A 23,474-nucleotide genomic window follows, 5' to 3' on the forward strand; every position below is an offset into this window, starting at 1 on the left:
ATCTCCTTGTCTTGATCACGTTGAGGGATAGGTTGTTGTCCTGGCACCACACGGCCAGGTCTCTGACCTCCTCCCTATAGGCTGTCTCGTTGTCGTCGGTGATCAGGCCTTCCACTGTTGTGTCATCGGCAAATTTAATGATGGTGTTGGAGTCGTTTCTGGCCTGCAGTCATGAGTGAACAGGGAGTACAGGAGGGGGCTGAGCACGCACCCCTGAGGGGCCCCTGTATTAAGGATCAGCGTGGCAAATGTGTTGTTACCTACCCTTACCACCTGGGGGCGGCCCGTCAGGAAGTACAGGATCCAGTTGCAGAGGGAGGTGTTTAGTCCCAGGGTCCTTAGCTTACTGATGAGCTTTGAGGGCACTATGGTGTTGAACGCTGAGCTGTAGTCAATGAATAGCATTCTCACATAAGTGTTCCTTTTGTCCAGGTGGGAAAGGGCAGTGTGGAGTGCAATAGAGACTGGCTACAGACGTTCATGGCTACAGACGTGCTACGGGTCGGTAGTGATTTAGGCAGGTTACCTTAGTATTCCTGGGCACAGGCACTATGGTGGTCTCCTTAAACATGTTGGTATTACAGACTCGGACAAGGAGATGTTGAAAATGTCAGTGAAGACACTTGCTAGTTGTTCAGCGCATGCTCGCAGTACACATCCTGGTAATCCGTCTGGTCCTGCGGCCTTGTGAATGTTGACATGTCTAAAGGTCTTACTCACATCGGCTGAGGAGAGCGTGATCACACAGTCTTCTAGTACAGCTGGTGCTCTCATGCATGTTTCACTGTTATTTACCTCGAAGTGAGCATAGAAGTAGTTTAGCTCGTCAGGTAGACTCCTGTCACTGGTCAGCTCTTGGCTGTGCTTCCCATTGTAGTCTGTAATGGTTTGCAGGCCCTGCCACATCCGACGAGCGTCAGAGCTGGTGTAGTACGACTCGTCTTAGTCCTGTATTGACGCTTTGCCTGTTTGATGGTTCGTCACAGGGCATAGCGGGATTTCTTATAAGCTTCCGGGTTAGGGTCCTGCTCCTTGAATGCGGCAGCTCTAGCCTTTAGCTGTGGATGTTGACTGTAATCCATGGCTTCTGGTTGGGGTATGTACGTACGGTCACTGTGGGGACGACGTCATCGATGCACTTATTGATGAAGCCAATGACAGATGTGGTGTACTCCTCAGTGCCATTGGAGGAATCAGAGAACATATTCCAGTCTGCGCTAGCAAAACAATCCTGTAGCTTAGCATCTGCTTCACCTGACCACTTTTTTTTATATCTAGTCACTGGTGCTTCCTGCTTTCATTTTAGCTTGTAATCAGGAATCAGGAGGATGGAATTATGTTCAGATTTGCCAAATAAAGGGCAAGGGAGAGCTTTGTATGCATCTCTTTGTAAGGAGTATAGGTGGTCCAGAGTTCTTTCCCTCTGGTTGCACATTTAACATGCTGATAGAAATTTGGTAAAACTGATTTAAGTTTCCCTGCATTAAAGTCACCTGTTACTAGGAGCGCTGCCTCTAGGTGAGCGTTTTCTTGTTTGCTTATGGCGGAATACAGCTCATTCAATGCTATCTTAGTGCAAGCCTCTGACTGTGGTGGTATGTAAACAGCTGCAAAGAATATAGATGAAAACTTTCTCGGCAGGTAGTGTAGTCTGCAGCTGTTATTTACAAAAATACATAAGCCCCTTGTCTTACCAGACGCCGCTGTTCTATCCTGCCGGTACATCATATAGCCAGCCAGCTGTATGTTGATATTGTCGTCGTTCAGCCACGACTCCGTGAAGCATAAGATGTTACAGTTTTTAATGTCCCGTTGGTAGTTTATTCTCCCCAGTAACTCGTCCAGTTAATTGTCCAAATATTGCATGTTTGCTAGCAGAATTGAGGGGAAGTGGGGGTTTATTCGATCGTCTCCGACTTCTCAGAAGGCAGCCCGCTCTCCAGCCTCTCTTTCTCCGCCTCCTCTTCATGCAGATCACTGGGGTCGGGGCCTGTTCCCGAGGGAGCCGTATATCCTCCGCCTCGGGCTCGTCAGAGTCATGAAAGAAGAAAATAAGTTACAAACAGATAAGTTACAAACAACACAGATAAACAAACAAAGAAAACACAATCGGTTGGGGGCACGTAAAACGTCTGCCTTCTGCTCCGGCGCCATCTTACTATGTCCTGGCTGAACAAGGACGTGGATAATATACATCTAGCTGTTTTTTCTATATTAAGGAAGTCTCAAGGTTCTGCTCGCCTGAGTTAGAATACATGTGTCTGTAGATCATACTATTTCCCAAGATAATTTTCATCTATATTCTTTGTAGCTGTCTTTTTACCGTCCCAAACCGACGCTGGAACTAAGTCTGCACTTAATGAGAAGTATAGGGCCATAAGCAAACAGGAAAATGGTCATCCAGAGGCTGCGCTCCTAGTGGCCGGTGATTTTAATACAGAAAAACTGAAATACGTTTTACCTCCTTTCTACCAGCATGTCACCTGTGCAAATAGAGGCTAAACAACTCTAGATCACCTTTACTCGACACACAGAGACACATACAAAGCTCTCCTTCACCCTCCATTTGGCAAATCTGACCATAACTCTATCCTCTTGATTCCAGCTTAAAAGCAAAAACTCAAACAGGAAGTACCAGTGACGTGCTCAGTACGGAAGTGGTCCGAAGATGTGGATGCTAAGCTACAGGACTCTTTCTCTAGCACAGACTGGAATATGTTCCGCGATTCATCCGATGGCATTGAGGAGTTTATCCATATCAGTCACAGGCGACCTCGTCCCCACAGTGACTGTACATACATACCAGAAGCCATGGATTACAGGCCAAATCCGCACTGAGCTAAAGGCTTTAAAGGAGTGAGACAGTAATCCGGATACTTATAAGAAATCCCGCAACGCCCTCCTACGAACCATAAAACAGGCAAAAGCGTCAATGCAGGACTAAGACAACAACCTCTCCCTCAACGTAAGCAAGTCAAAGGAGCTGATTGTGGACTATAGGAGAAAGAGAGCCGAGCACGCCCCCATTCACATCGTGCACCTTTGACAGCATCTTGACTGGCTGTATCACCGTTGGGTATGGCAACTCCCTGGGGGTGAGCTCCGTGCCATCCAGGACCTCTATACCAGGCAGTGTCAGAGCAAGGCCCTAAAAATTGTCAAGGACTCCAGCTACCCAAGTCATAGACTTTTCTCTCTGCTATCGCACGGCAAGCGGTACCGGAGCGCCAAGTCTGGGACCAAAATGCTCCTTAACAGCTTCTACCCCCAAGCCATAAGACTGCTGAACAGTTAATAAAATGGCATTGAGCCCCTTATTTTATTTGTTTTTATTCTTATTTTTTGCACTGACTCTCTTGCACAGGCTCGATGTACACTCACTGGACTCTAACCACAGACTCACACTTACTACACTGACACTCCGACACACGCACACACACATTCCTTCACACTCTTAACATACGCTGCTGCTACTCTCTGTTTATTTTCTATGCATAGTCACTTTACCCCAACCTACATGTACATACACTATATATACAGAAGTATGTGGACACCCCTTCAAATTAGTAGATTCGGCTATTTCAGCCACACCCGTTGCTGACAGGTGTATAAAATCGAGCACAGTCTCCATAGACAAATATTGGGAAAAGATTTGTTAAATGAAAATCACTTGGAGCTGATTTCCTGATGTTTTTCCAGTGTTTTTATGTCCAACAATATATCAATATTTATATATATATATTTTAAATATATATATATATATATATATATTATTTTCTTTGTGTTTTTTTGTTATTGAAAACTTGGGGGACAAAATAATACCACCCGTGGACCAAATTCGTCCTGTGGGCCGCCAGTTGGGGAACCCTGCCATAAGCTATAGCAGGTATTCCCAAAGGCGCCATTGTGGGTACGCCAAATAAAAATGTGATTCACATTTTTTTAAAATAAATAAAATACAAATATTTGATTAAAAAAATAAACAAATTCTTCACATTTTCAAACAGATGTTTTTTCTCGCCTAAATGATCTGAATCTAGGATTACAGGGACTCTCCGCAACTATATTCAATGTGCAGGACAAAACTGAGGCTATGATTAAGAAGTTGGAGCTCTTCTCTGTCTGCATTAACAAGGACAACACACAGGTCTTTCCATCATTGTATGATTTTGTGTGTGCAAATGAACTCAAGCTTACGGACAATGTCAAATGTGATAAATAGCGAAGCACCTGAGTGTGCAATTATGCAGGTACTTTCTCAAAACGGACGACACAAACAACTGGATTCATTGTCCCTTTCATGCCCTGCCTCCAGTCCACTTACCAATATCTGAGCAAGAGAGCCTCATCGAAATTGCAACAAGCAGTTCTGTGAAAATTGAATTTAGTCAGAAGCCACTGCCAGATTTCTGGATAGGGCTGTGCTCAGTTTCTTGCCTTGGTAAATCACGCTGTTAAGACACTGCTACCCTTTGCAACCACGTACCTATGTGAGAGTGGATTCTCGTCCCTCACTAGCATGAAAACTAAATACAGGCACAGACTGTGTGTGGAAAATGATTTAAGACTGAGACTCTCTCCAATACAACCCAACGTTGCAGAGTTATGTGCATCCTTTCAAGCACACCTTTCTCATTAACCTGTGGTAAGGTATTCACAATTTTTGATGAATGAATACGTTTTTATATGTAGGAAGGCAAAATAAAGAGCAACATTATTGATTATTATTATATTATAATTTGTGCCCTGGTCCTATAAGAGCTCTTTGTCACTTCCCACGAGCCGGGTTGTAACAAAAACTCACCCTCATTCTTATGTTTATGGCTTACAATGATGGCAAAAAAACAACATTTGAGAGTGTGCTGACCCTGGTGTTAGAGGGGGGTACGCAGCTGGAGTTTGAATGTTTGAAAGGGTACGGGACTATAAAAAGTTTTGGAACCACTGAGTTATAGCATGAATGCCAGCAGAAACATAAAGACAGACGCAAAGCAACAAACCAACGTTTTGCAATATTTTGAACATCCTTATTTCTTCATGCTAACATTTTCTGAGGCAGATGAACAGTGAGCCCCATGCTGGTTGCAGCTGTTGCAAGCTCTTTTACAAGGTGAATGCTTGGCTCACTTCATTGGCCTTTGGTTTCATTTCAAACCATGTGTTTGATGTATTTGATACCATTCCACCCATTCCGCTCCAGCCTTTACCACAAGCCTGTTCTCCCCAATTATTAAGGTGCCACCAACCTCCTGTGCTCTGCAGGGACACCAACCATCAATGCAGGGACAGCAGGCCTGAACTGGATACATTATTCATGAGTTAGGGGGTTGGGGATTTAATGGGCAGCACAGAGGTCACTTTTGTCGATTATCAAAGCAGAAATCAGGGTGGCATCCTAAACATTTTAGAACCAGGATAAAATATCTTTACAGGTGTTCAGTAGGCCTCAAAGAAAATGGCACATGTGTCCTGCTTCTGCATGATTCCTAGGTATCTCCAAAACCTTCCCTCTCCTTGAGAGGCTCTTTTCTATCTGGATCCCTAAGCCAACTTCCAGGCCAACCCTCCAAAGTCCTCCAGCAACAGCATTCATTCTCTACCCTATAAGCAGGCTAACCAGGGGGGACAAGTGGCTAGGCCAGGGTTAACTTCTTGATACTTGCTAGAATAGCCTCCAGGATCCAAATGACCACCTTAATAGTTTGTGTCTGTCAGTTCACCATGGCTGTTTGGCGTAAGAAAAACAGGAGTTGCAGAAAAGCAGAGTAACGAAGCAGCACTATGGAGGGGTGGTGAGACAAGACGGTTGTAACCATGGCAGGTTGAGTTGAATAAGGTTAAAGTGTTGTCACAGAAAACCTACCCTCATTTACCCGCAGTGCCTCTTTGCATACATTTATTAATCAGCTGTATTGTTCCAAATGGAGACAGGAGAGCTCGATCAGCGTCGTGTCACATGGTTCAAAGTGGCCAATTCGATGCTGCCAGGAGGGTGAGAAATGGGTGTGTTTGTATTCTAATTAGCTAGACAGAGAGAAGCCACGATATGCAGGATCAGAAGCAGCTACACACTCCTAGTGTCCTCCCTGTCTCTCATTCCACTATCAGTACTCCTGTGCACTATTGTGTTTTTTCTTTGACTGAAGCTAACTGTTCTGGGTGGAAATAGCACAGATTATTATTTTCTCAATGCCTCAAGGGACAATGTCTGAACAGTGAAGCATTTGAGAGGTGGGGAATTGTTCAGTAAAATACAATGTTCTCCAGCACAGCACACACTGTGGTAAATCAAGTCATGCAAAGAAAAAAACACCACGGTTTGGAATATGGTTTGGCATGAGTTTCTTAGGTCTTAGTTTGTAAAAGTGACTGACTCACTGAATGCATGCAGGTTCTCTAGAACTTGAGTAAGTGCTATACCTGACTTTGATGTTCTCCAGCTATCATCACATTTGACCTTCCAAGACCCAATCCCATCCCTATCCTCTCTCTCATATTTTTGACTATAGGGTGGGAGAGGAATACAATGATTTCCCAGGAAATTTCTAAAGCAAACTACCTCTTAATTTCCTTCAGTAATTTAAACATTTGTAGACTCTTAAGAATCAACCCAAAAGTTGTGAAGTGGAGGGGGGGGGCTCAGGTCTTCCCTCAGGTTTCTCCTGACTCTCCCTCCTGGCTATATCAGATCAGAGAGACCCACTGTCCTTCCCTCACTGCAATGTAAATGAAAAGGAACACTAAAGATGCTAAAGATGAAAGGGAAAAAGACAGGAGGACTGAATGCTAAAGGGCTCTCTTGGGGAGATGAGAGGTGGTCATGGCAGTCTAGGGTTGCATTTGATACAGGGCTTTTGTGTCCTCTGCAAACTTAATGATGGTGTTGGAGTTGTGCCTGGCCATGCAGTCGTGGGAAAACAGGGAGTACAGGATGGGACTGAGCACGCACCCCTGAGGGGCTCCAGTGTTGAGGATCAGCGTGGCAGATGTGTTGCTATCTACCCTCACCACCTGGGGGCGGCCCATCAGGAAGTCCAGGATCCAGTTGCAGAGGGAGGTGTTTAGTCCCAGGAATTATAAAATATCTGTACATTATAGGAACACCTGTAATTACAAAAGTACAATGATTAATGTTTTGCTTGAGATTAAGAATCAGTGTTAGAGACTTTGCAAGTACATGAAGAGGTCAACTGTACAAAAGTCGGATGTCTGTGTGTTGAAACTATACTTTCAGTTCCTGTTGATACTATGTTCCAGTCTTACCTCTGCTAGCACATGATAGGAATAGGAGGAAGAAGGACTGGGAAACTAACTGCAAATAACAATAAACTGAACTCCACCTAGCAGAGACATCTTTGTATTAGAAACTATTAATTATGAGCTTATATGGTATTAAAGTTAAGGGACATCACCCTGGGCGGGGTGAACCTCTGTAGGAGATAAAAAGGGAGAACATCATCTTTTGTACTGTGTGTTACTTGCAAACTACTGTAAGTGTATACTCCAGGTTGCAGTCTGGCTTGCAATCCTTATTAAACAAACTAACCTCTGATAAAATAAGTTTCCTGTGGTCACTTGTGTGCACATAGGGCGGAATTCCCTTATAATCCTTAGCTTAGTGATGAGCTTTGAGGGCACTATGGTTTTGAACATTGAGCTGGAGTCATTGAATAGCATTCTCACATAGGTGTTCATTTTGTCCAGGTGGGAAAGGGTAGTGTGGAGTGCAATAGAGATTGCATCATCTGTGGATCTGTTTGAGCGGTATGCAAATTGGTGTGGGTCTAGGGTTTTTATTTTATTATTTTTATTTCACCTTTATTTAACCAGGTAGACTAGTTGAGAACAAGTTCTCATTTGCAACTGCGACCTGGCCAAGATAAAGCATAGCAGTGTGAACAGACAACACAGAGTTACACATGGAGTAAACAATTAACAAGTCAATAACACAGTAGAAAAAAAGAGAGTCTACATACATTGTGTGTAAAAGGCATGAGGGGGTAGGCGAATAATTACAATTTTGCAGATCAACACTGGAGTGATAAATGATCAGATGGTCATGTACAGGTGTGCAAAAGAGCAGAAAAGTAAATAAATATAAACAGTATGGGGATGAGGTAGGTAAAATTGGGTGGGCTATTTACCGATAGACTATGTACAGCTGCAGCGATCGGTTAGCTGCTCAGATAGCAGATGTTTGAAGTTGGTGAGGGAGATAAAAGTCTCCAACTTCAGCGATTTTTGCAATTCGTTCCAGTCACAGGCAGCAGAGAACTGGAACGAAAGGCGGCCAAATGAGGTGTTGGCTTTAGCGATGATCAGTGAGATACACCTGCTGGAGCGCGTGCTACGGGTGGGTGTTGCCATCGTGACCAGTGAACTGAGATAAAGCGGAGCTTTACCTAGCATGGACTTGTAGATGACCTGGAGCCAGTGGGTCTGGCGACAAATATGTAGCCGACTAGAGCATACAGGTCACAGTGGTGGGTGGTATAAGGTGCTTTAGTAACAAAACGGATGGCACTGTGATAAACTGCATCCAGTTTGCTGAGTAGAGTATTGGAAGCTATTTTGTAGATGACATCGCCGAAGTCGAGGATCGGTAGGATAGTCAGTTTTACTAGGGTAAGTTTGGCGGCGTGAGTGAAGGAGGCTTTGTTGCGGAATAGAAAGCCGATTCTAGATTTGATTTTAGATTGGAGATGTTTGATATGAGTCTGGAAGGAGAGTTTACAGTCTAGCCAGACACCTAGGTACTTATAGATGTACACATATTCTAGGTCAGAACCATCCAGGGTGGTGATGCTAGTCGGGCGTGCGGGTGCAGGTAGCGAACCGTTGAAAAGCATGCATTTGGTTTTACTAGCGTTTAAGAGCAGTTGGAGGCCACGGAAGGAGTGTTGTATGGCATTGAAGCTCGTTTGGAGGTTAGATTGCACAGTGTCCAAGGACGGGACGGAAGTATACAGAATGGTGTCGTCTGCGTAGAGGTGGATCAGGGAATCGGCCGCAGCAAGAGCAACATCATTGATATATACAGAGAAAAGAGTCGGCCCGAGAATTGAACCCTGTGGCACCCCCATAGAGACTGCCAGAGGACCGGACAGCATGCCCTCCGATTTGACACACTGAACTCTGTCTGCAAAGTAGTTGGTGAACCAGGCAAGGCAGTCATCAGAAAAACCGAGGCTACTGAGTCTGCCGATAAGAATATGGTGATTGACAGTCGAAAGCCTTGGCAAGGTCGATGAAGACGGCTGCACAGTACTGTCTTTTATCGATGGCGGTTATGATATCGTTTAGTACCTTGAGGGTGGCTGAGGTGCACCCGTGACCGGCTCGGAAACCAGATTGCACAGCGGAGAAGGTACGGTGGGATTCAAGATGGTCAGTGACCTGTTTGTTGACTTGGCTTTCGAAGACCTTAGATAGTCAGGGCAGGATGGATATAGGTCTGTAACAGTTTGGGTCCAGGGTGTCTCCCCCTTTGAAGAGGGGGATGACTGCGGCAGCTTTCCAATCCTTGGGGATCTCAGACGATATGAAAGAGAGGTTGAACAGGCTGGTAATAGGGGTTGCGAAAATGGCGGCAGATAGTTTCAGAAATAGAGGGTCCAGATTGTCAAGCCCAGCTGATTTGTACAGGTCCAGGTTTTGCAGCTCTTTCAGAACATCTGCTATCTGGATTTGGGTAAAGGAAAACCTGGAGAGTCTTGGGCGAGTAGCTGCGGGGGGGGGGGGGGGGGGGGGGGGGGAGCTGTTGGCCGAGGTTGGAGTAGCCAGGAGGAAGGCATGGCCAGCCGTTGAGAAATGCTTGTTGAAGATTTCGATAATCATGGATTTATCGGTGGTGACCGTGTTACCTAGCCTCAGTGCAGTGGGCAGCTGGGAGGAGGTGCTCTTGTTCTCCATGGACTTCACAGTGTCCCAGAACTTTTTGGAGTTAGAGCTACAGGATGCAAATTTCTGCCTGAAGAAGCTGGTCTTTGCTTTCCTGACTGACTGCGTGTATTGGTTCCTGACTTCCCTGAACAGTTGCATATCGCGGGGACTATTCGATGGTATTGCAGTCCGCCACAGGATGTTTTTGTGCTGGTCGAGGGCAGTCAGGTCTGGAGTGAACCAAGGGCTATATCTGTTCTTAGTTCTGCATTTTTTGAACGGAGCATGCTTATCTAAAATGGTGAGGAAGTTACTTTTAAAGAATGACCAGGCATCCTCGACTGACGGGATGAGGTCAATATCCTTCCAGGATACCCGGGCCAGGTCGATTAGAAAGGCCTGCTCACAGAAGTGTTTTAGGGAGCATTTGACAGTGATGAGGGGTGGTCATTTGACTGCGGATCCATAGCGGATACAGGCAATGAGGCAGTGATCGCTGAGATCCTGGTTGAAGACAGCGGAGGTGTATTTGGAGGGCCAGTTGGTCAGGATGACGTCTATGAGGGTGCCCTTGTTTACAGATTTATGGTTGTACCTGGTGGGTTCCTTGATGATTTGTGTGAGATTGAGGGCATCTAGCTTAGATTATAGGACTGCCGGGGTGTTACGCATATCCCAGTTTAGGTCACCTAACAGAACAAACTCTGAAGCTAGATGGGGGGCGATCAATTCACAAATGGTGTCCAGGGCACAGCTGGGAGCTGAGGGGGGTCGGTAAGCAGGCGGCAACAGTGAGAGACTTATTTCTGGAGAGAGTAATTTTTAAAATTAGTAGGTCGAACTGTTTGGGTATGGACCTGGAAAGTATGACATTACTTTGCAGGCTATCTCTGCAGTAGACTGCAACTCCTCCCCCTTTGGCAGTTCTATCTTGACGGAAAATGTTATAGTTGGGTATGGAAATCTCAGAATTTTTAGTGGCCTTCCTGAGCCAGGATTCAGACACGGCAAGGACATCAGGGTTAGCAGATGTTAGCAGATGTCCTTGGAATAATGGTGTTAATGTGAGCCATTACCAGCCTTTCAAAGCACTTCATGGCTACGGACGTGAGTGCTTACGGGTCTGTAGTCATTTAGGCAGGTTACCTTAGTGTTCTTTGGCACAGAGACTATGGTGGTCTGCTTAGAACATGTTGGTATTACAGACTCAATCAGGGATATATTGAAAAAGTCAGTTGGTCAGCACGTGCCCGGAGCACACGTCCTGGTAATCCGTCTGGCCCTGCGGCCTTGTGAATGTTCACCTGTTTAAAGGTCTTACTCACATCGGCTACGGAGAGCATGATCACACAGTCGTCCGGAACACTGCATGCCTCAGTGTTGCTTGCCTCGAAGTGAGCATAGAAGTGATTTAGCTCGTCTGGTAGGCTTGTGTCATTGGGCAGGTTGCGGCTCGCAGGTCACAGCTCTACCCTTTAGCTCAGTGCCAATGTTGCCTGTAATCAAATCAAAACAAATGTATTTACAGTGCATTGCGAAAGTATTCGGCCCCCTTGAACTTTGCAACCTTTTGCCACATTTCAGGCTTCAAACATAAAGATATAAAACTGTATTTTTTTTGTGAAGAATCAACAACAAGTGGGACACAATCATGAAGTGGAACGACATTTATTGGATATTTCAAACTTTTTTAACAAATCAAAAACTGAAAAATTGGGCGTGCAAAATTATTCAGCCCCTTTACTTTCAGTGCAGCAAACTCTCTCCAGAAGTTCAGTGAGGATCTCTGAATGATCCAATGCTGACCTAAATGACTAATGATGATAAATACAATCCACCTGTGTGTAATCAAGTCTCGGTACAAATGTATCTGCACTGTGATAGTCTCAGAGGTCCGTTAAAAGCGCAGAGAGCATCATGAAGAACAAGGAACACACCAGGCAGGTCCGAGATACTGTTGTGAAGAAGTTTAAAGCCGGATTTGGATACAAAAAGATTTCCCAAGCTTTAAACATCCCAAGGAGCACTGTGCAAGCGATAATATTGAAATGGAAGGAGTATCAGACCACTGCAAATCTACCAAGACCTGGCCGTCCCTCTAAACTTTCAGCTCATACAAGGAGAAGACTGATCAAAGATGCATTCAAGAGGCCCATGATCACTCTGGATGAACTGCAGAGATCTACAGCTGAGGTGGGAGACTCTGTCCATAGGACAACAATCAGTCGTATATTGCACAAATCTGGCCTTTATGGAAGAGTGGCAAGAAGAAAGCCATTTCTTAAAGATATCCATAAAAGTGTCGTTTAAAGTTTGCCACAAGCCACCTGGGAGACACACCAAACATGTGGAAGAAGGTGCTCTGGTCAGATGAAACCAAAATTGAACTTTTTGGCAACAATGCAAGATGTTGTGTTTGGCGTAAAAGCAACACAGCTCATCACCCTGAACACACCATCCCCACTGTCAAACATGGTGGTAGCAGTATCATGGTTTGGGCCTGCTTTTCTTCAGCAGGGACAGGGAAGATGGTTAAAATTGATTGGAAGATGGATGGAGCTAAATACAGGACCATTCTGGAAGAAAACCTGATGGAGTCTGGAGATTTGTCTTCCAACAAGACAATGATCCAAAACATAAAGCAAAATCTACAATGGAATGGTTAAAAAATAAACATATCCAGGTGTTAGAATGGCCAAGTCAAAGTCCAGACCTGAATCCAATCGAGAATCTGTGGAAAGAACTGAAAACTGCTGTTCACAAATGCTCTCCATCCAACCTCACTGAGCTCGAGCTGTTTTGCAAGGAGGAATGGGAAAAAATGTCAGTCTCTCGATGTGCAAAACTGATAGAGACATACCCCAAGCGACTTACAGCTGTAATCGCAGCAAAAGGTGGCGCTACAAAGTATTAACTTAAGGGGGCTGAATAATTTTGCACGCCCAATTTTTCAGTTTTTGATTTGTTAAAAAAGTTTGAAATATCCAATAAATGTCGTTCCACTTCATGATTGTGTCCCACTTGTTGTTGATTCTTCACAAAAAAATACAGTTTTATATCTTTATGTTTGAAGCCTGAAATGTGGCAAAAGGTCGCAAAGTTCAAGGGGGCCGAATACTTTCGCAATGCACTGTATATAGCCCTTCGTACATCAGCTGATATCTCAAAGTGCTGTACAGAAACCCAGCCTAAAACCCCAAACAGCAAGCAATGCAGGTATAGAAGCACGGTGGCTAGGAAAAACTCCCTAGAAAGGCCTAAACCTAGGAAGAAACCTAGAGAGGAACCAGGCTATGTGGGGTGGCCAGTCCTCTTCTGGCTGTGCCGGGTGGAGATTATAACAGAACATGGCCAAGATGTTTAAATGTTCATAAATGACCAGCATGGTCCAATAATAATAAGGCAGAACAGTTGAAACTGGAGCAGCAGCACGGCCAGGTGGACTGGGGACAGCAGGGGCTCAGGTCCTCTGAGAGAGAGAAAGAAAGAGAGAAAGAGAGAATTAGAGAGAGCACACTTAAATTCACACAGGACACCGAATAGGACAGGAGAAGTACTCCAGATATAACAAACTGACCCTAGCCCCTGTTGATGATTAACTTACAGGAGAGTGAGACCAAATCATGGATGCTGGACAGAGTGGATTTCAGTTGTAACAAAAAGGCAGTTTATTGAGTCAAAAGATATCTTGTCCTGCAGTTTAACGTGCACGGACCTGATTCATATAGCTCAGAAGGAGTTAGCTGAAAAAGGGACCTAGACAAAGGTTGTAGCAGATTATATACATGGAATAATGTAGGTGGAGTCTTGTCGTGGTGGTCTTCTGACTGGTCCCGAAGAGTTGGAGGCGGGCCTGCTCCAGCCAGAGCAGGAGCCCCAACGGTGCACAGCAGAGTCTTCTGCTCTTGGCACCCGACCAGTAGAGGGGGGTGGAGTGTGTGTGTGTGTCCAGGAGTCGTGAGATAAGGGGAACTGAAACTGGCAGTTTATGGCTGGGGGTAGGGTGCTTCCTGTTTGGACAGGGGTGCGTGCAATGACTTGAGTCAGGCGGCTTAATATATGTGCTTGATATATGAGCTATGTATATGAATATGTGTATATATGACACCCCCGACACATAAACTACTGCAGGATAAATACTGGAGGCTGAGACAGGAGGGCGGTCAGGAGACACTGTGGCCCCATCCAAGGACACCCCTGGACAGGGCCAAACAGGAAGGATATAACCCCACCCACTTTGCCAAAGCACAGCCTCCACACCACTAGAGGGATATCTTCAACCACCAACTTACCATCCTGAGACAAGGCTGAGTATAGCCCACAAAGATCTCCGCCACGGCACAACCCAAGGGGGGGAGGGGCGCCAACCCAGACAGGACGATCACATCAGTGACTCAACCCACTCAGGTGACGCACCCCTCCCAGGGACGGTATGAGAGAGCCCCAGTAAGCCAGTGACTCAGCCCCTGTAATAGGGTTAGAGGCAGAGAATCCCAGTGGAAAGAGGAGAACCGGCCAGGCAGAGACAGCAAGGGCGGTTCATTGCTCCAGAGCCTTTTCGTTCACCTTCCCACTCCTGGGCCAGACTACACTCAATCATATGACCCACTGAAGAGATGAATGAGTCTTCAGTAAAGACTTAAAGGTTGAGACCGAGTTTGCGTCTCTGACATGGGTAGGCAACCGTTTCATAAAAATGGAGCTCTATAGGAGAAAGCCCTGCCTCCAGCTGTTTGCTTAGAAATCCTAGGGACAATTAGGAGGCCTGCATCTTGTGACCGTAGCATATGTGTAGGTATGTACGGCAGGACCAAATCAGAGAGATAGGTAGGAGCAAGCCCGTGTAATGCTTTGTAGGTTAGCAGTAAAACCTTGAAATCAGCCCTTGCTTTGACAGGAAGCCAGTGTAGGGAGGCTAGCACTGGAGTAATATGATCAAATTTTTTGGTTCTAGTCAGGATTCTAGCACTAAATGAAGTTTATTTAGTCCTTTATTCGGGTAGCCGGAAAGTAGAGCATTGCAGTAGTCTAACCTAGAAATGACAAAAGCATGGATTAATTTTTCTGCATCATTTTTGGACAGAAAGTTTCTGATTTTTGCAATGTTACGTAGATGGAAAAAAGCTGTCCTTGAAATGGTCTTGATATGTTCTTCAAAAGAGAGATCAGGGTCCAGAGTAACGCCGAGGTCTTTCACAGTTTTATTTGAGACGACTGTACAACCATTAAGATTAATTGTCATATTCAACAGAAGATCTCTTTGTTTCTTGGGACCTAGAACAAGCATCTCTGTTTTGTCCGAGTTTAAAAGTAGAAAGTTTGCAGCCATCCACTTCCTTATGTCTGAAACACATGCTTCTAGTGAGGGCAATTTTGGGGCTTCACCATGTTTCATTGAAATGTACAACTGTGTGTCATCCGCATAGCAGTGAAAGTTAACATTATGTTTTCGAATGACATCCCCAAGAGGTAAAATATATAGTGAAAACAATAGTGGTCCTAAAATGGAACCTTGAGGAACACCGAAATTTACAGTTGATTTGTCAGAGGACAAACCATTCACAGAGACAAACTGATATCTTTCCGACAGATAAGATCTAAACCAGGCCAGAACTTGTCTGTGTTGACCAATTTGGGTTTCCAATCTCTCCAAAAGAATGTGGTGATTGATGGTATCAAAAGCAGCACTAAGGTCTAGGAGCACGAGGACAGATGCAGAGCCTCGGTCTGATGCCATTAAAAGGTCATTTACCACCTTCACAAGTGCAGTCTCAGTGCTATGATGGGGTCTAAAACCAGACTGAAGCATTTCGTATACATTGTTTGTCTTCAGGAAGGCAGTGATTTACTGCACAACAGCCTTTTCTAAAAAGTTTGAGAGGAATGGAAGATTCGATATAGGCCGATAGTTTTTTATATTTTCTGGGTCAAGGTTTGGCTCTTCAAGAGAGGCTTTATTACTGCCACTTTTAGTGAGTTTGGTACACATCCGGGGGATAGAGAGCCGTTTATTCTGTTCAACATAGGAGGGCCAAGCACAGGAAGCAGCTCTTTCAGTAGTTTAGTTGGAATAGGGTCCAGTATGCAGCTTGAAGGTTTAGAGGCCATGATTATTTTAATCATTGTGTCAAGAGATAAAGTACTAAAACACTTGAGCGTCTCTCTTGATCCTAGGTCCTGGAAGAGTTGTGCAGACTCAGGACAACTGAGCTTTGAAGGAATACGCAGATTTAAAGAAGAGTCCGTAATTTGCTTTCTAATAATCATGATCTTTTCCTCAAAGAAGTTCATGAATTTATCACTGCTAAACTGAAAGCCATCCTCTCTTGGGGAATGCTGCTTTTTAGTTAGCTTTGCGACAGTCTCAAAAAGGAATTTTGGATTGTTCTTATTTTCCTCAATTAAGTTAAAAAATAGGATGATCGAGCAGCAGTAAGGGCTCTTCGGTGCTGCACGGTACTGTCTTTCCAAGCTAGTCGGAAGACTTCCAGTTTGGTGTGGCGCCATTTCCGTTCCAATTTTCTGGAAGCTTGCTTCAGAGCTCAGGTATTTTCTGTGTACCAGGGAGCTAGTTAAGAATAAGAATAAGAATGAGAAATGTTTTTAGTTTTTAGGGGTGCAACTGCATCTAGGGTATTGCGCAAGGTTAAATTGAGTTCCTCAGTTAGGTGGTTAACTGATTTTTGTCCTCTGGCATCCATGGGTAGACAGAGGGAATCTGGAAGGACATCAAGGAATCTTTGTGTTGTCTGTGAATTTATAGCACGACTTTTGATGTTCCTTGGTTGGGGTCTGAGCAGATTATTTGTTGCAATTGCAAACGTAATAAAATGGTGGTCCGATAGTCCAGGATTATGAGGAAAAACATTAAGATCCACAACATTTATTCCATGGGACAAAACTAGGTCCAGAGAATGACTGTGACAGTGAGTGGGTCCAGAGACATGTTGGACAAAACCCACTGAGTCGATGATGGCTCCGAAAGCTTTTTGGAGTGGGTCTGTGGACTTTTCCATGTGAATATTAAAGTCACCAAAGATTAGAATATTATCTGCTATGACTACAAGGTCCGATAGGAATTCAGGTAACTCAATGAGGAACGCTGTATATGGCCCAGGAGGCCTGTAAACAGTAGCTATAAAAAGTGATTGAGTAGGCTGCATAGATTTCATGACTAGAAGCTCAAAAGACGAAAAAGTCATTTTTTTTTTGAAAATTGAAATTTGCTATCGTAAATGTTAGCAACACCTCCGCCTTTGCGGGATGCACGGGGGATATGGTCACTAGTGTAGCCAGGAGGTGAGGCCTCATTTAACACAGTAAATTAATCAGGCTTAAACCATGTTTCAGTCAGGCCAATCACATCAAGATTATGATCAGTGATTAGTTAATTGACTATAATTGCCTTTGAAGTAAGGGATCTAACATTAAGTAGCCCTATTTTGAGATGTGAGGTATCATGACCTCTTTCAATAATGACAGGAATGGAGTAGGTCTTTATCCTAGTGAGATTGCTAAGGCGAACACCGCCATGTTTAGTTTTGCCCAACCTAGGTTGAGGCACAGACACGGTCTCAATGGTGATAACTGAGCTGACTACACTGACTGTGCTAGTGGCAGACTCTACTATGCTGGCAGGCTGGCTAACATCCTGCTGCCTGGCCTGCACCCTATTTCATTGTGGAGCTAGAGGAGTTAGAGCCCTGTCTATGTTGGTAGATAAGATGAGAGCACCCCTCCAGCTAGGATGGAGTCCGTCACTCCTCAGCAGGTCAGGCTTGGTCCTGTTTGTGGGTGAGTCCCAGAAAGAGGGCCAATTATCTACAAATTCTATATTTTGGGAGGGGCAGAAAACAGTTTTCAACCAGCGATTGAGTTGTGAGACTCTGCTGTTGAGCTCATCACTCCATCTAACTGGGAGGGGGCCAGAGACAATTACTCGACACATCTTTCTAGCTGATTTACAGGCAGAAGCTATGTTGCGCTTGGTGATCTCTGACTGTTTCATCCTAACATCGTTGGTGTAATCAATGGAAAACCAACAGGTTAATGACAGGTCAATGAGAGATGAATAGGCAGCGGTCAGCAGACAGACATGAAACTGTGGTAAAGGCCTTAATTGTCTTCAAATGTAGATTATATGATTTATTTGTTGTAATAAAAATGCAATTCTCTTTCAGCAGACCTATAGCTGTTATGGTAGTTAAATGAAAAGTTGGGGGATGTCTAATCAACAAATTGTGAATGGGATAATATCTCAATAATGTGATGACCTCACCAAGCATAACTAGCCCTTCCAGAGATGCCACCTCTCTTATCATCACTCGGTGCCTGGGTTTACCTCCACTGTACCCGCACCCCACCATACCCCTGTCTGTACATTATGCCCTGAATCTATTATACCACGCCCAGAAATCTGCTCCTTTTATTCTCTGTCCCCAACGCACTAGACGACCAGTTTTGATAGCCCTTTAGCAGTACCCTCATCCTACTCGTCCTCTGTTCCTCGGGTGATGTGGAGGTTAACCTAGGCCCTGCGTGTCCCCAGGCACTCTCATTTGTTGACTTCTGTAGCCAAAAAAGCCTTTGTTTCATGCATGTTAACATCAGAAGCCTCCTCCCTAAGTTTGTTTTACTCACTGCTTTAGCACACTCCGACAACCTTGCCGTGTCTGAATCCTGGCTAAGGAAGGCCACCAAAAATTCTGAGATTTCCATCCCCAACTACAACATTTTCTGTCAAGATAGAAATGCTAACGGGTTGAGGAGTTGCAATCTACTGCAGAGATAGCCTGCAAAGTTCTGTCATACTTTCCTGGTCTATGCCCAAACAGTTCGAGCTTCTAATTTTAAAAATGAATCTCTCCAGAAATAAGTCTCTCATTGTTGCCGCCTGTTATAGACCCCCCTCATCTCCCAGCTGTGCCCTGGACACCATATGTGAAATGATTGCACCCCATCTATCTTCAGAGTTCGTTCTGCTAGGTGACCTAAACTGGGATATGCTTAACACCCCGGCAGTCCTATAATCTTAAACTAGATGCCCTCAATCTCACACAAATTATCAAGGAACCCACCAGGTACAACCCTAAATCTGTAAACATGGGCACCCTCATAGATATTATCCTGACCAACTCGCCCTCCAAATACACCTCTGCTGTTTTCAATCAGGATCTCAGCGATCACTGCCTCATTGCCTCCATCCGCTATGGGTCCGCGGTCAAACGACCACCCCTCATCACTGTCAAACGCTCCCTAGAACACTTCTGCGAGCAGGCTTTTCTAATCGACCTGGCCCAGGTATCCTGGAAGAATATTGACCTCATCCCGTCAGTCGAGGATGCCTGGTCGTTCTTTAAAAATAATTTCCTCACCATCTTAAATAAGCATGCCCCTTTTTCCTCCTGGCTTCCCCAACCCCGGCCAACAGCCCCGCAACACCCGCAGCTACTTGCCAAAGCCTCCCCAGCTTCTCCTTCACCCAAATCCAGATAGCAGGTGTTCGGAAAGAGCTGCAAAACCTGGACACGTACAAATCAGCTGGGCTAGACAATCTGGACCCTCTCTTTCTAAAATTATCTGCCGCCATTGTTGCAACCCCTATTACCAGTCTATTCAACCTCTCTTTCGTATAGTCCGAGATCCCTAAAGATTGGAAAGCTGCCGAGGTCAACTGCCTCTTCAAAGGGGGTGACACTCTAGACACAACCTGTATCCATCCTGCCCTGCCTTTCTAAAGTCTTCGAAAGCCAAGTCAACAAACAGTTCACTGACCATCTTGAATCCCACCGTACCTTCTCCGCTGTGCAATCCGGTTTCCGAGCTGGTCATGGGTGCACCTCAGCCACGCTCAAGGTACTAAACGATATCATAACCGCCATCGATAAAAGACGGCACTGTGCAGCTGTCTTCATCGACCTGGTCAAGGCTTTCGACTCTGTCAATCACCGTATCCTTATCGGCAGACTCAACTGACTCAAATGACTGCCTCGCCTGGTTCACCAACTACTTCTCAAATAGAGTTCAGTGTGTCAAATTGGAGGGCCTGTTGTCCGGACCTCTGGCAGTCTCTATGGGGTACCACAGGGTTCAATTCTCGGGCCGACTCATTTCTCTGTATATATCAATGATGTCTCTCTTGCTGCGGGTGATTCCCCGATCCACCTCTACGCAGATGACACCATTCTGTATACATCTGGCCCTTCTTTGTACTGTGTTAACTAACCTCCAAATGAGCTTCAATGCCATACAACACTCCTTCCGTGGCTTCCAACTGCTCTTAAACGCTAGTGAAACCAAATGCATGCTTTTCAACCGCTCGCTGCCCGCACCCGCCCACCTGACTAGCATTACTACTTTGGACGGTTCTGACTTAGAATATGTGGACAACTACAAATACCTACAGTATTTTTTTGTGAAGAATCAACAACAAGTGGGACACAATCATGAAGTGGAACGACATTTATTGGATATTTCAAACTTTTTTAACAAATCAAAAACTGAAAAATTGGGCGTGCAAAATTATTCAGCCCCCTTAAGTTAATACTTTGTAGCGCCACCTTTTGCTGCGATTACAGCTGTAAGTCGCTTGGGGTATGTCTCTATCAGTTTTGCACATCGAGAGACTGACATTTTTTCCCATTCCTCCTTGCAAAACAGCTCGAGCTCAGTGAGGTTGGATGGAGAGCATTTGTGAACAGCAGTTTTCAGTTCTTTCCACAGATTCTCGATTGGATTCAGGTCTGGACTTTGACTTGGCCATTCTAACACCTGGATATGTTTATTTTTGAACCATTCCAATGTAAATTTTGCTTTATGTTTTGGATCATTGTCTTGTTGGAAGACAAATCTCCGTCCCAGTCTCAGGTCTTTTGCAGACTCCATCAGGGTTTCTTCCAGAATGGTCCTGTATTTGGCTCCATCCATCTTCCCATCCATCTTCCCTGTCCCTGCTGAAGAAAAGCAGGCCCAAACCATGATGCTGCCACCACCATGTTTGACAGTGGGGATGGTGTGTTCAGCTGTGTTGCTTTTACGCCAAACATAACGTTTTGCATTGTTGCCAAAAAGTTCCATTTTGGTTTCATCTGACCAGAGCACCTTCTTCCACATGTTTGGTGTGTCTCCCAGGTGGCTTGTGGCAAACTTTAAACTACACTTTTTATGGATATCTTTAAGAAATGGCTTTCATCTTGCCACTCTTCCATAAAGGCCAGATTTGTGCAATATACTGATTGTTGTCCTATGGACAGAGTCTCCCACCTCAGCTGTAGATCTCTGCAGTTCATCCAGAGTGATCATGGGCCTCTTGGCTGCATCTCTGATCAGTCTTCTCCTTGTATGAGCTGAAAGTTTAGAGGGACGGCCAGGTCTTGGTAGATTTGCAGTGGTGTGATACTCCTTCCATTTCAATATTATCGCTTGCACAGTGCTCCTTGGGATGTTTAAAGCTTGGGAAATCTTTTTGTATCCAAATCCGACTTTAAACTTCTTCACAACAGTATCTCGGACCTGCCTGGTGTGTTCCTTGTTCTTCATGATGCTCTCTGCGCTTTTAACGGACCTCTGAGACTATCACAGTGCAGGTGCATTTATACAGAGACTTGATTACACACAGGTGGATTGTATTTATCATCATTAGTCATTTAGGTCAACATTGGATCATTCAGAGATCCTCACTGAACTTCTGGAGAGAGTTTGCTGCACTGAAAGTAAAGGGGCTGAATAATTTTGCACGCCCAATTTTTCAGTTTTTGATTTGTTAAAAAAGTTTGAAATATCCAATAAATGTCGTTCCACTTCATGATTGTGTCCCACTTGTTGTTGATTCTTCACAAAAAAATACAGTTTTATATCTTTATGTTTGAAGCCTGAAATGTGGCAAAAGGTCGCAAAGTTCAAGGGGGCCGAATACTTTCGCAAGGCACTGTATGTATGTACTGGCTATTTACAGTAGTGCTAATGCTCCCTACTAGCAATATGGATTACAAACCGAAAAGGGACCTGAGGAAGCGAGGACGTTTCAGTGATCGTTTTTTTGGTTGGTGTTTTCTTATAAATATAGGATAATTAACATTTGGTCGGAAGACACGTGAAGCTATTCAGCAATTTAGTTACTGATTTAAAAAGCTGCACTAGTTACCTACACATTAGCCTACAGTACAGGGTTTGGTGGAGGGATTTCCACTCAGCAGGCCTATAGTAGGCCTTAACAATGTTGAATGAGACATTCCATCGGAAACATAGAGACATATTTCTACATTTGATGTAGGGTAGCCTATTTACTCTGTGAAAATAATCTCTGCAAGTGGCTGTCATGAGTGTAGACTTTATTATCCACGTATTTTACTCATGTTATGAGCATGCATTAATCTCAGTTAGCTAAAGAGTAGACCTGAGCAATTAAATAGAGTCAACTGTTACCAAAACATCACCAGTTATCAATAGCCTGAGTGACAGTCTTTCTCTTTTAGCCAAGTATTTTATTGTGGTCCAGAAAACAAGGTGTATTGATGATAAAACAAAGGAGTTGGCTAAACCAGATTCTTCCACCCATGCTACCCGGTGTCACCATATTAACTGGACTCTAATAGACATACTTGAGGTTGGATGCATACAGCCAGGGACTTTGAATAAGCTGATGTGACATATGATATAACAACTGAAGAACACCATTCAAAGGAAGCTTTTAGTCACCTCATGCTCCGCCCCATTTTTGTAAATACGGCTTGTTATATCATATGTCACATCAGCTTATTCAAAGTCCCTGGCTGTATGCACACACGGAAATGGTTTTGGTTTGAGAATAGTAGGGTACAGGTGCTGTGTGAGTGTATGAATGTAGTGTGTGAGTATTCACAGGCTTTCATTTCAAGCAGTGAGCTGTTACAGTGTGACGGGTCAGGTCTACACAGATACTATAACCTTTCACCAAAGTATAGCTCTGATTTACCGTATCAAAATTAAAATTGCCTGAAAATTCTTCTGGAACTTTGAGAGAAGGATGGGGACAGTCTCTGATGACATTAGAAGGCTTTTGGAGGGTAAAGTTTTATATGTATATACAGTATATATTGTTTATTTTAAGCAGTGTGATGTAATGTACAATTATTGTCATAAAGATGTAGTACTCAATCATATACTTAGTGAGCTTTTCGATATCGTTGACATTCTTACGTATAACTAGAAACATTGTTCATAAGAGCAGTGGTAGAAAAAGTACCCAATTTTCATACTCGAGTAAAAGTAAAGATACCTTAAAAGAAAATGTAAAAGTAAAAGTCACCCAGCAAAATACTACTTGAGTAAAAGTCTAAAAGTATTTGGTTTTAAATATACATAAGTATCAAAAGTACAAGTACAAATCATTTAAAATGTCTTATATTAAGCAAACCGGACGACACAATTTTCTTGTTCTTAACATTTACAGATAGTGAGTCTGCCAGATATGAGGTAGCCGGGATGACCAGGGATGTTCTCTTGATAAGTGTGTGAATTAGGCAATTTTCCTGTCCTGCTAAGCATTCAAAATGTAATGAGTACTTTTGGGTGTCAGGGAAAATGTAAGGAGTAAAAAGTACATGACTTTATTT

The 23,474-nt window shown here is 44.2% G+C and overlaps 1 protein-coding gene across 1 annotated transcript in view; it reads left to right on the plus strand.

The window, feature by feature from the left end:
* Positions 1-22,662: 22,662 nt before the first annotated feature.
* skap1 (src kinase associated phosphoprotein 1) overlaps positions 22,663-23,474 on the plus strand; it is a 45,538-nt gene continuing 44,726 nt past the window's right edge. The window contains exon 1 of the mRNA XM_036955941.2: positions 22,663-22,925. Coding sequence (XP_036811836.1) covers positions 22,886-22,925 — 40 coding nt within the window. The 5' untranslated portion in view covers positions 22,663-22,885. The remainder of the gene's footprint in view (positions 22,926-23,474) is intronic.

This window comes from Oncorhynchus mykiss, chromosome 20 (assembly GCF_057628025.1).
Source record: "Oncorhynchus mykiss isolate SJ-2025 chromosome 20, ASM5762802v1, whole genome shotgun sequence".
Classification (NCBI taxonomy): domain Eukaryota; kingdom Metazoa; phylum Chordata; class Actinopteri; order Salmoniformes; family Salmonidae; genus Oncorhynchus; species Oncorhynchus mykiss.